The 14,124-nt window shown below is 37.1% G+C and overlaps 1 protein-coding gene across 1 annotated transcript; it reads left to right on the top strand.

Moving 5' to 3' along the window:
• Positions 1–834: 834 nt before the first annotated feature.
• Positions 835–2,762, top strand: LOC103524625 (intraflagellar transport protein 172 homolog). Its single transcript, XM_026819981.1, has 4 exons — positions 835–843; positions 1,125–1,342; positions 1,833–2,194; positions 2,462–2,762. The coding sequence occupies exons 1-4, from the start codon at positions 835–837 to the stop codon at positions 2,620–2,622; spliced, it is 750 nt and encodes a 249-aa protein (XP_026675782.1). The 3' UTR covers positions 2,623–2,762.
• Positions 2,763–14,124: the final 11,362 nt, after the last annotated feature.

Raw genomic sequence — 14,124 nt, forward strand, 5'->3', positions numbered from 1 at the left:
ATCAATTATCAACAAGTGTAAATTAATTGATTACCTAGGTAAAGCATAGAGAAATTCTTTATAACGTCAGATCGTTGACAGATGATTACCTACTTCCATGTTCGGATTAAAGATTATTGTTATATCCTTATGTTAAGTAGTGGCAAATATCAGTAGTTGCCCATCAGACATCAAACAATTTTCCTAAAATTCTACCGTCTTTACTCGAATGTAGGCAACCCGTTCTTCTTTTTCGCATTAACTTTTGTTTTGCTATACAAAAACCTCTTTTTCGAACAAATGTTTGATACACTCTGTTATGTCTTAAGTGGTGACTGTATTTGCTCTAAAGTTACCTAGGTACCTCGAACAAATGTTTGATACACTCTGTTATGTCTTAAGTGGTGACTGTATTTGCTCTAAAGTTACCTAGGTACCCAGTGTGAAATAAGTATCCATGAAGTACTAGTACTACCTACTCTAGAGACTGTAGACTTACTAATACTCTCTTACAAGCATTAGCTATACCTTGATAGTTAGAATTTCTTAGTTCTTACCCCTAACCATGTCCCTGACATTTACCTCATAGGAGCACTCCCTTTGTTCAGTAATAAGTAGGAACGTGCACAACAGTGAACAAGAAGGAATGCTAATTAAGATCAAAATACCTCTGTTGGTATGTGTATACCTACCTAATTGATGTGTGTAATGGAAAATTTAAATCTTTCATTTAGTTCAAAACCCTCCAGGCTAAACACAGACACTGGAATATTTTCCTTTCTTCTGGACAACCGTCTACTTATCTATGTATTTTTAGAACAGTCGATTTATTTTTCTTCTGCAGATATCGTCTCTATGGAGCAGGTTGTCTATCATGATTGCACTTTTGATTTTGAATGATGAGCTCTGGGACAAGTCCGATGACAAGATTTTGAACCATTTTCCCTGCTCTTGAAGTCATAATAGGTATTCGTCTTTCCGATCCCTGGATAATCAGGTACCTATTTCAATTTTAGACCTATTTTTTTCCTAGTACTTGATTCCTTTATCCTCTAGGGCCGAGTAGTTCAACATCCAGTCCCTCCCTACGCTCTGTCCTGGCCAGCGGGCTACATTCTGGCCGCGGGAAGTTCTTTATCCTCTAGGGCCGAGTAGTTCAACATCCAGTCCCTCCCTACGCTCTGTCCTGGCCAGCGGGCTACATTCTGGCCGCGGGAAGTGATCGCATAGTCACCATCTATGAGAGTGATGGCCGAGTGCACCGTATATTTGACTACACTGCCCCTCACTACAAAGAGAGAGAATTCACAGTGGCCTGCTCCAGTCCTAGTGGCCAAGCCGTGGTCGTAGGAAGTTACGACAAGTGAGTATTGGAAAGGTATAATGCTTTATTCAGATTAGTACACCGGACAATGGATATGGACAAGTGGTACTGTGCAGTTGGCCACATTGAGTTCAACCTCCTTATAAGGTTTTCTTTTAGTTCAATTTGAAATATTTAGCTAGACTGGAGCCACGTAGACTATCAGATTAGTACAAGTTGTTCCATTATACCAACAGTTTAATAGAGCACCTCTTTTTCCTGGTGGAAGATGGAAGGGAAAGGAAAAGAGCAAGGTAGGACAGGTATTGTTAATGCAAAGTGAGTACTTGTTGCAAGGGCATGAAAAAAGGAGCTTGGGAGCAAATTTGGCTTGGTCATTCAATCGAGAGCAGCACAAAGAGATCTATTTATTTCTGAATAAACACAATCGTTTATTCAGACCTGGGTAAAGTATGTATTTAAGTGTCGAACAAGGTACACTCGGCACACCAATTTATCCTCCAAAAAATTGTAATCACCCTATTTCCAGCATCAAACTGTTTGCGTGGTCTCCCAGCAAGTCGGTCTGGGAGGAGCAGCCTAACAAAACCATTCCAAATCTGTACACAATCTCGGCGTTGTCATGGAAACGCGACGGCTCGAGAATCGCCTGCGGCGGCTTGTGTGGCTCTGTCGAGCTGTTTGAGAGCGTCCTCAAGAGAACTATTTGGAAAGGCAAATTCGAGATGATCTACGTGAGCCCCAGTCAAGTTCTGGTCAAACCATTGAGTGGCGAGTCCAAAGGAAGAGGTGTCATACTCAAGTCTCAATATGGGTATGAGATTACTGATGTTGCCATCATGGGAAACGATCGTTATTTAGTAGCGAGAACTCCAGACACTCTTCTCTTGGGTAAGTTGGAGCCTTAAGTGGTTTACTGATAGCCAAGACTTTTTGTTAGTTTTAAAGAAACTTAAGGATTTAACATGTATAGGAATTTTGGGGATCTGCGCGAATACTTTTACTGCGCGGTAACTTTTAACTTGAGGTATTTAAAGCGGTGTCCACATGGTCGTCGACTATGTGTGGGCGCAGCTTGAGAATAATAATAAATCCCAAGTGAAAGGATTCTTTTTAAATCGAAAATCATAACCTAGTATGCCTATTTTGACATTCCAGGTGATCTGCATCGGAATCTACTGTCAGAAGTTTTGTGGCCAGATTCAGGCCGAAATGAGAAGTTCTATTTTGACAACGTAACGGTATGTTTGGTGTTCAATGCTGGAGAGTTAAGCATCATCGAGTATGGTAACAATGAAATCCTTACTTGCGTCAGGTAAGATTTCATGCCCGTAGTATAATAAGACTATTGGCTCAACAGTTCTGGTCTTTTTTTATGTTTCATAACTTATGATAATTGTTGCCTTGATGCCTGCCTCGGTGAGTCAATGGTGTACCGGTCAAGACGCTCGCCTGGCAAACATGAGGGCGTGTGTTCAATCCCAGCCGCTATGTTGATTGTTGTGAAAGTTGTCTAGGCAAGATGATGCAATTTTGAATTCAGAACCAATCTTCTCCATCTGCAGAATACCAACAGATTCCTCTGAAGTCTAATAGAGTCAGACCGTCTGTTCTCCACCCTTCACTTTTATACCTAGCCTCTTCGATGTTTCAGTAGGTACAGTATGAACAGACTCATGACTAAAGTTCTGTCGTGTACTCGTATTTTCTGCAAATAAAGGCTAAAAGATACTCACTTGAAAATTTAAACATATGTGGGTATGTGGACATGCACATATTGAATGTCATTCCATTATCTTAGTTAATACTAAGACCTTTCCAGTTAGTGTTTATCAAAAAGTATTTACAACATTGTTATTGCAAAAGCGTGCCTTGGTTATGTATTCTTAGGTAAAACGATCCAATGTGCTTTGGCATGTGTTGGAGTTGAAGATCAAATTATTACTGGCACATCTCGTGTCTGTTATACGATTGTTTAATTCAAATGAAGAGTGTTTGGTCCACTGACCATAGGGAGAAAAGTTAGATAACCAGTCTGCACTCGTTGAATATATGTACTCGTACCTATCAGCTAGCTGCTAGATTATATTCTTTTGACATAGAAATCAATCATTAGATTTGATTGTTAAAAACGTATGATGATAATATCAATGATATGTTAGGTATACCACCTTAAGAAATTTAGTTGATTTTAGGGTTTGGAATGAAGAGATTATGTGTTTTATGTAATAGGTTACAATGTTGATTGTTTTCTTCTTCCTCCTCACTTACCTACAGAACTACAAAAAGTAGACTTAGTAAACTTGGTTACAACCAGAGAAGGAAAGACTCAAAGATTATAACTTCAAGACAATATAATCCAGTGGCTTTGTTATTCTCAAGATGGAGGCCAAAGTTAATGTTATCGATGTGTTAGGTTTGGTCTTTGGAATTGACCCTAGTCTACCCTGATGTCCAGAGCTATGTTGATCCAAAGTTAATGTTATCGATGTGTTAGGTTTGGTCTTTGGAATTGACCCTAGTCTACCCTGATGTCCAGAGCTATGTTGAAAATTAGAAAGAATTCAAATCTACAATAATTGACAAAGTTAGATGCCTTGGTACCTACTTTGGCGTAATTCAAATTTACTTAATTAATTAAGTGGTGCTTACAAGGAATTTTTCATCTGGTTGAATATACTCGTACCTATCAGCTAGCTGCTAGATTATATTCTTTTGACATATGTAGAAATCAATCATTAGATTTGATTGTTAAAAACGTATGATGATAATATCAATGATCAGAGATGTGCAAAATGCTTTTGAAAACCAATTTGAAATGCAAAATGTAAAATGCCTCTAGAAAACCAATTTGAAATGTAAATGTACTCGTACCTATCAGCTAGCTGCTAGATTATATTCTTTTCACATAGAAATCAATCATTAGATTTGATTGTTAAAAACGTATGATGATAATATCAATGATATGTTAGGTATACCACCTTAAGAAATTAAACATATTACCTGTAGGTATATCTTTTAGAATCTATCTTCATAGAGATGAGTATTTCGGCAAGGACACCTCGGACGGAATTTGCTCTAGGATTCCATGGCATAGTCCATCCTCTATCTGTCTACAAGATATCTCATGCTAGGCGAACCTGCTACCTAGTAGCTGGCCATTATCTATACCTCCTTCATATCATATTACCTGTAGGTATATCTTTTAGAATCTATCTTCATAGAGATAAGTATTTCACCTCGGACGGAATTTGCTGTAGGATTCCATTTCATAGTCCATCCTCTATCTGTCTACAAGATATCTCATGCTAGGCGAACCTGCTACCTAGTAGCTGGCCATTATCTATACCTCCTTCACAACACTAATGACAGCTGATACAATTTGTTATTTATCTTCATCTTAATTGCACTGGACCAGTTTCCAGTTTGGATACGCAATGATCATATATCATGATAAAGATTGTTCAGCTTTCATTTGGCCTTGACTCACTTTGTGTCGCCCACTACTCTACATTCGGGGAGACTTGAAATTCATACTGGGTTTCCGAATCTGAGGGTCAAATTATTTTCCGGCTATACTACACACCTACACAGATAAGTGTAGTATATAGATACCATTTTATTAGAAGTTAATACGGTAAAGAGAAAAGCTCTTTCCCAGATCAAGAATTTTCAGCAGTAGAAAAATAGGGAGTAGTGCTCTCTTTTCTACTACCAAGAATAAAATACATACATATGTACCGATTTTAACATTAGGTGGGTAGGTATCTAGGTATACATCTCGCTAAGTAAATAAATAGGTACGCAATAAACGGTATATAAGTGTAGTATATAGATACCATTTTATTAGAAGTTAATACGGTAAAGAGAAAAGCTCTTTCCCAGATCAACAATTTTCAGCAGTAGAAAAATAGGGAGTAGTGCTCTCTTTTCTACTACCAAGAATAAAATACATATGTATCAATTTTAACATTAGGTGGGTAGGTATCTAGCTATCTAGGTATACATCTCGCTGAGTAAATAAATAGGTACGCAATAAACGGTACATGTAGCCAATTGGTCGGATCGAAATTTCGGTTTTTACAATAGAATAAGTACCTAACCCACCCATTTCAGTTGTTGAAGAGGTAGTTGAAAACGCAGGGAAAAGGGGAGGTAGAATAAGGAAGGCTGAGTACTTGCCTACATACCCGTAACCACTTTTGTGACAAACAGCTGTTAGGTAACAGCATGATGAGATTATAATGAGAGGATAATAAATAGTAACTCTATTTATAGACAATATCTGGGGATTTTTGTCTGGCTGGGGTACGTTAAACAGGGAGTAGACCAGCTTAGTCTGGCTGGGGGAGTTTACCAGCCCGAAGTTCCCTTGAGAAGTAGCAAAGTTTGAATGCAAAGGGCATCCATCCACTCGTAAAATTTGTAGCCAAAACCAAATGTCAGCCCAAAGCAATCACCCTAGTTAGATCTGATTAAGAGGCTAACGAAAAACGCCGACCCCATCTGTACACCGGAAAAGAAGAAGAAGATCTGGGGATTTCAAGGGGAAGGTCGAAAAATGGTGCTCCATTTATTTTTTTAAAGGTCTTAGTATATTAATATAAAATGTGAAATTTCATGGCGTTACTTGATTTGGTAAAGTACTCTTTTTCCTAGGGATCAACAAAACCACCATTATCTTTTCTCCACGTAGGTATTTAGTAGTATACTTTTACTGCTTACATATGTAGAGGTCGGTACGTATCACTTAGGGTAATGTACTGGGTCATTGGGTGCATAGGCACTTGTTATTATCAGTGTGTAAGCCTAAATTAGAATTATTAATGAGTGCTTAAACACAAGCTGACGTGTAAATTGTGTAGTTGTAGATAGATACTTACATTTAGGGTGCGACCAGTGTCTTATGACCACTTTTCACTGTTTCTTTTCGTCGATATAGGGAACTTTAACTGAGGTTTTATGACGAAATTGAAGAAGGACAAGATGCCGTTCCGAGATTTTATCTGATTAGGATAAAATCCGCCCCGGACGGGAATCGAACCCCACGACCTAGCGCTTACAAGGCAGGCGCGCTACCTTCTAATTGAGCCCTAGATTAATTAATAAAAATATCTGAACTCTTTTTTCTAGTTCTTTGTTTCAGTTTGTAAATACATAAATGGTAAATCCTCTGATAAACCCAAATATTGGATTGTAAACTTACGTTAGTTGCGCGACCCATCAGGTTTTGCACATTAGGAACATGCGGTTGCACTAAGCACTCCCTTATAGGCTCGCACCTGACAACATAAATAGGTAAGTCGCGCTACGCCCTCCCTGGTGGTTCGCTTTCGCACGTTTCGTTGAGAGAATACGGTAATGTCAGTTGGCTTCGCACCTGAGAGCATTCGATCGCGTGAACATGTCCCATCAGAACATCGCCTGTCAATATGTCAAATGATCCAATCCGTAACATAGGTATGGATTTTTCCTTTTGGAATGTCTGCCGAGTGAAGGTCAACACCTAAGGTCCTACCCTTTTTATCTGGAAATTAAACCAGCTCCTCAGTTATCTGCATGAGGCTGAGTGCACTCCGAAACACCACTACATTATTTCGTAACCTGGGAACGTGTTCTCACAATGAGTTCTTGACTGATCCTTAATAAAATCATAAATATGATCAATTAAAACGTTCTTGTGTTTGATCCAGCTCATAAATCAGAATGGCAGCTAGGAGTTAGAAGACACCTACCTTGTATTAGGTACCTACAACAAGACAAGAGACCTTGTGAGGAATTTTGTTATCAATCGGGGCTAGAACGGGCATGGAATACTAAACAACTTACCGATAGATATTGAATATTACTCTACTATTAGCATTCCTATTGGTTTTACCATGTAGGTAAGATTGACTTAATGACTTTATTACTTGTAGGTACCTACTGTAGGTAGATAAGGGTGAGTTGATCTAGAGCTACACTTGGATATTAAAATGAGTTTACAACATTGTGCTCTGTGCAGTTAGAAGATAGGTAAGGTGTGGTTGGTCTCTTTTGATCAAACTCTGTGGTTTGGTGGTTAATGGTGGTTCGGGACCAAGTCAGATGTTAGCGTAGTGTATTGATTAGGGAACGGCATTTGTGAAAAGATTCATTCTCAAAACACTTGAAACTCCTTTTGGTCCCTTTTGATACCTACTTATTTGTTGCATATTCCGACTGCTCCTTTTGTGGTTGATCCAGTTTGTACTACTTACATTCCGTATTCATCTATTATTTAATTTAGTACCTACTTTGCGGCGCGGCGGGCGGGTATCAATTTTATATTGTAAAGTTTCAGTATTTATTTAGTACATTATGGCTGATTTTTTTTTTTTTTTTTTTTTTTGTATTTTGTAGGTTAAACACTTTTTTTCACTGTAAAACACCCCCGGTTTGAAATGAATCTACAAGTAAAATATTAGACTCGAACATTTTGCTCGGATGTGTTTGGATCAAACTGGATAGATAAGATAGATTACTGCCGAAATTCTTGACTTGGACGTCTGTTTTGTGCCTACACTACCTACCTACTCCTATATGTATACTATACATTCTATACATTGTATAGGTACCTCTACTGGATACTTGTGATAGCAGGAGCTCCTCTTTTAGTCAGATATTTGCGTGTAAAACTGTTGTAATGAAAGAAAAGTGTTTTGTGCCTACACTACCTACCTACTCCTCCTATATGTATACTATACATTCTATAGGTACCTCTACTGGATACTTGTGATAGCAGGAGCTCCTCTTTTAGTCAGATATTTGCGTGTAAAACTGTTGTAATGAAAGAAAAAAAAAAAAAAAATCCACGACACAATACCACCTAACTATTCGTATTTATGGCAAATAATAACTAATGTACCTAGTTCTGCGAACAACATTTTTACAGCTGTTAGTAGGTTAGTACCTAGGTATCTATTGTGCAAATCTCTTCATTTAAAACACAGTAGGTATTATGAGAGGTGTAGGTATTTCTTGTAATAATAACTAAGTACAAGATCCAGGTACTTAACGCTAATCCTATCACGAAGACGGTATTCTAAGAACCCTCCGAATAATCTCATATCAAAATAATCCTTCATTTACGTTTACTATAATATTAATGGTTTTAATATTGAAGTCAGCCAAGAGGTGATGGGTGAAATAAGTGATTGTGTACGCCAGTCCCAGGGTCGGCGCGTCGGCGTCGTTTCAACAAGGAAACTTTTTGGATAGGCATTTCAAAATGAACCTTAAGGTGTGTCCACACATAGTCGACCGGCCATCGATCGATGTCGACTGACACGTCCACACTGTCTCGACAACATAGATTTTGCTCCTCGATCGACACGACGGCTGGTCGACTATGTGTCCACACACCTTTATGATGAACTTTTAAATTCAGGTTAAAATCAAATGCGTCCGTCAAATAAACTTGAAATCAGTAGAATCAAATGCGTCCAGTAAACTTGAAGCACCTCATGCATAACCTTGCATTCCACGCCAGCAGCTACACTATCGAATGCAAGGTCGTAAATTCAGGTTAAAATCAAATGCGTCCGTCAAGTAAACTTGAAATCAGGTTAGAATCAAATGCGTCCAGTAAACTTGAAGCACCTCATGCATAACCTTGCATTCCACGCCAGCAGCTACACTATCGAATGCAAGGTCGCTATCAGAGAGGTGATCACTTGCCAGAGAATTGAGAACCAGAGATTATACCTCTCGCATATCTATCATAACGCTTTGCTCTATGACGAATTGACCTCATTCTGCCAGGGTCGGGGGTTCTAATCCAGCCAAGTTTCGTTTTAATGGTTGTCAAGCAATAATGAATGTGTGTAAGTGCATAACAAGTGCATTTGACCTGTCAACTGTCCACGTCTTGCACCGACACTAACACTATCCAATATCAGCTGGACATTGCAAAACTATTTTTTGAAAGTTGTTTTTTCCCCCTTTTTATGCGTCTACCTATAATGTCCTAATGAGTTGGGTAACATCTCGACAAGAGAACTGATCATAGAGAGAATGTTGTTTTTTACCGACACTAACACTATCCAATATCAGCTGGACATTGCAAAACTATTTTTTGAAAGTTGTTTTTTCCCCCCTTTTTATGCGTCTACCTATAATGTCCTAATGAGTTGGGTAACATCTCGACAAGAGAACTGATCATAGAGAGAATGTTGTTTTTGATTATTATCAGTAGTGCCTAGAATGAGGTAAACACACAAGGGTAGGTACAATTAGATACTTGCCAAGTGAATATAGACAAGTAATATCTCTTAATCTCACGTATGGACCTATTACCTTCTTATCATCAGCTGTAATGAAAATTAGATACTTGCCAAGTGAATATAGACAAGTAATATCTCTTAATCTCACGTATGGACCTATTACCTTCTTATCATCAGCTGTAATGATGTATCAATACTTACGCCCTCACATGTTTTTCCGTACCCAGTCTAAATGATAGTGTGCGTACTAATGAGGTATCAGGTAGACCTGACAGGCGGACCTGATCAGTGCACCTGAGAGTGGATGGCTGGCCTAAGGCTAGCCATTGATGATTCAGGGTAAGTTACTTACCTTATGTCCTATATTTCTAGCAAGTGACTCATTTTACCTACATGCTTTTGAGTTATTTGGTGGAAAAACAACACTACTTAAGTAGTCATTAATAGTAAGAAGGCATGAAAAGGTGATACACTGACAGTATCTGAACCAAACGTAACCTATCAAGGTAACTCAAGGTAACTCACCAGCTGTTGAGTGGGCATACATTTAATGCCTTGATTGGGATTCTAACCCACGCCCTCCCGTTTACCAGGCAACCGACTTCAAGGTAACTCACCAGCTGTTGAGTGGGCATACATTTAATGCCTTGATTGGGATTCTAACCCACGCCCTCCCGTTTACCAGGCAACCGCCTTAACCACTACGCTACCCAGGCAAGTTATGTCTACAAGAGATTACAAGTACACATAGGTACGTGTACGTACATACTTTCCCTAATTACAGACGCACACCACAAGAACCACTTCACCGTCTCAACCACTAACTGAACTCATCAAAAATATTTGGAATGGGCTATCTTCACTTACCGAAGAAGATCTCTCTGATAGGATAATTAATACCAATTCCAAACCAAGAACCATAAAGCATAGACAATAATTCTTGAAGCAGATATGTCTTGTATACCTCAAGTCTCGATTATCTACCGATTCGGTACAGAAGCACGGGATATGGCATCAGGTGATTTATCCAAGATTGCTGTATATCGAACATTTAGATCTGGTGCGGTCAAAGGACACTAGGGATCAGCTCTTCAATCTTATGTTATCTTTATGGTTGTCATTAGGTGTTTAAATTTAATCCGGATCTGTACTGAGGTCTGTCGTCATGAATTTCAAATTTCTATTCATTGTTACTCATCATTCATCAGCTCCAATCTTTTACTTTGAACCACGGCTGAATGAAGGCCTCTTCTCTCTGATTTCGAGTAGCTGGGGAATTATTTTCTCATTTTCCTCGATTTCGTGGGGATGAGTCTAGCACAAGATGATCCCATATGCATAAAAAAGTCTGCTACCGTAATTCTGCCGATGCCGATAATGATATAATCTAAATATTTCGGTCTTCTTGATATGAATATGACATCATAATCTAGAATTAAGCAGAAATATCGTGTTATCTACTGAGATAGCATAGAGACGTTTCAGATTTTTTCAACAGTACGATAAACATTTCCTCAGTTAATACTTCTCAGATACTAACACTTCTCAGATATTCATAAAATAATCTTACAATGCTGTGATTACAAAATTTATTTTTGGGACACAATCATGAAATTGTTACACGTCTACGATTAGCAGGTAGTTTTTACTTTCCTTACCCTATGACAAGGAAAGTACTGTAACCAGCAGAATTTTTCGATATTCACTTTATTCTATTTCAGTGAAGATACTTATGAGGTTCGAAGCAGTTAAAATCATAAATATTATTACTTGTGATGAATCTAAGAATCTCTTCACAACTTTTATGGATAAAATCACGACATTACCAAGAACTTCCTCTACTAATCTTATCAACTTTTTACTCTGACAAATAATTCCAAGGACAGAGCCGAAAAAGCTTCAATTCTATCGGGAAATGAACATGGGATCTCTGGTGTGCAAGTCTAGTGTGATTCCCTCTCAGGATATAAACACTCGATTGCTGAAACAAAAGATACAAAAGAATTGATCGTGTTTTAAATCTCCATTTTTAGCTTGGAATCATTGTAGCAGACGCCAATCTATTGTTATCTCCGAATGACAAACTGACTACTTCGTCGCCACAAACCATAATTTACACAAATCAAAAAACAATTAATTTATCATAACATCAACCCGTTGTCCATCAGCAATCAGTTGGCAGCGCCAGGTCGACACCATGAAACCCACAGTTAGTAGGAGAGACCTTGGTGGTTCAAATGTTAATCGTGCATGAAATGTTTGCCAACAGTCCTAATCCTTTCAATCCGTTCAGTATTCAATGTTGTAGGTTGTCTTTTTCCTTCTTCTTGTTTATATTTGTGTGGGTGAGACTAAAATGTCCTTTTGTCCAAGTATGTATAGGGTAGGACGCGGCAATTTACATTTACCTAGACTAGTTCTGAAAAATTTAGAAGAAGCAAAAAACTCGGAACTTTAATCGACGCCGACGCGACTTTAAAAAAGGTAAATCCCGTGCTGTATTTCATACAAAATACCCAAAGAGCAGAAATAAAAGATTTTTCGATTAATAATAGTGCAGAATGATTCTTATATTTGTCAATGGCGAGGAGTGAAAGAGCTACAGTAAGACTTACCAACAGATCCTCACAGGATCATGTCGAAACCTATCAAACGTTCAGCAAAGCGTGAAGGCAAAATATTAATATCTGATAATTAAAAATAACACAACTGAGTTAGTGCATAAAATACATGCGAGTTGGGAGTTAACAAGACATTATTGCTTCTATTGGGTCAATTAAAATCATATAAACGGAAAAGACAATTGTACTTTTGCTACATCATTAATTTATAAAAGATGATAAAAATAGATATTATATACTTTTTCTCGTAGATTTAAACTCACTATCATCAAACGTAACGCGCTTCCTTGCCATGCAGAAGGTCCCGGGTTCGAATCCCACCATCGACAAAAATTTGTACTCGTTTTTCGATTGCAAATATTTCAACGGGTTATAGTTAAATAGGGCCCTGCTATGCTCTTCAGGCTCAAGTTAATTCATATTTATTTGGTATCGAGTACAGATTCCGTGTTCACTTTCAACCAGGTACTTACTTGAGTAATTAACTACCTCTCATATTATGTCAAAGGCCACTTCTTTTGGACAAATAAAGAATATAATAAAGTTAAATATGTACACTAGGACTAAAGAGCATAGTATGGACAAATGGACATACTTGGACTATAATATGTGACATTGTCCATATGTTGTGGTTAAGTACAGGATGGACCAAATCGGTTCGATATTTTTTTCCGGTCTCGTTTATTTAGGATGAAACATAACATTAGGGCCACCCTGTAAATATACAGTACTGATTTTTGGTATGTATAATCCATATGTTGTGGTTAAGTACAGGATGTACCAAATGGGTTCAATATTTTTTTCCGGTCTCGTTTATTTAGGATGAAACATAACATTAGGGCCACCCTGTAAATATACAGTACTGATTTTTGGTATGTATATGATCTTTAATTTTGCAAAGGACGCCTTTGAAGGACTATAGCATAATATTTGGGCCACCCTGTATACAATCATTATAAGTAGTAATTGGGAATGAAAAATCTAAAATGAGAATAATCACTATGATTTCAGAACACTGATAAAAATACAGGAAATATTTGATTAATTGTTGGACTACCTACTTAAGTGAAATTATATACGTAAATCAATAAGTAGCCCTACAAAAATTTAATTTGAATAATTGAAACCATTACAGTAGCCCTTCAAAATGTATAAGTTTAATACCTGAGATAAAAACAATGAGAATAATTAGGTAATACAAAAATGAAAAACACAGGAAATATTATAATGATTAATTGTTGGACTACCTACTTAAGTGAAATTATATACGTAAATCAATAAGTAGCCCTACAAAAATTTAATTTGATTAATTGAAACCATTACAGTAGCCCTTCAAAATGTATAAGTTTAATACCTGAGATAAAAACAATGAGAATAATTAGGTAATACAAAAATGTAATCAAATGATCATCTTAAAATTCTTAAAGAATGACAATAGCGTTAATGTTACCTAATTAGATATCTATTATTTATTTATTGGAAATGAAAATTTTCCAATCTCGGGTTTATTTTGTAGACTTGAAAGCAATAATCAAACAATAACATCAGTTTTTCTCACTTGAACTCAAATTATTCATTGGACACTAATGATAGATAATAAAAACAATATTTGGAGAAATGGACTTTCCCTAATATAAATAAATGATAGTCCACACTCTTTAAAATTTACTTACAATTATACAAGAAAAAATCTCATCGAGAAAGAAAAATAAGTCATTGTAGAACACACATTAATACTTATTTTGATAGTAAGATTTGAAACAAAAATCGTATTATTTGCAGTGAAAATTGTACGAAAACTTTAAGCAGATGTAAACATGTGTCTGTAATATTTTCATTGTAAAATGCTATTAAACAACAAGTAATGCATATTAGGTATCTTTTTCGTTTTACTGATGAATATTAGGTAATACATATATTCAAATAATTTGGCAATATATTCAATACGACTTTTATT

Source organism: Diaphorina citri, unplaced genomic scaffold (genome assembly GCF_000475195.1).
Source record: "Diaphorina citri unplaced genomic scaffold, Diaci psyllid genome assembly version 1.1 scaffold108, whole genome shotgun sequence".
NCBI classification, from domain to species: domain Eukaryota; kingdom Metazoa; phylum Arthropoda; class Insecta; order Hemiptera; family Psyllidae; genus Diaphorina; species Diaphorina citri.

Coding starts and splice junctions, on each gene's coding strand:
- LOC103524625 (XM_026819981.1), top strand. Junction 1,343..1,832: donor GTCGTAGGAAGTTACGACAA/GTGAGTATTGGA, acceptor CCCTATTTCCAG/CATCAAACTGTTTGCGTGGT. Junction 2,195..2,461: donor TCCAGACACTCTTCTCTTGG/GTAAGTTGGAGC, acceptor TTGACATTCCAG/GTGATCTGCATCGGAATCTA.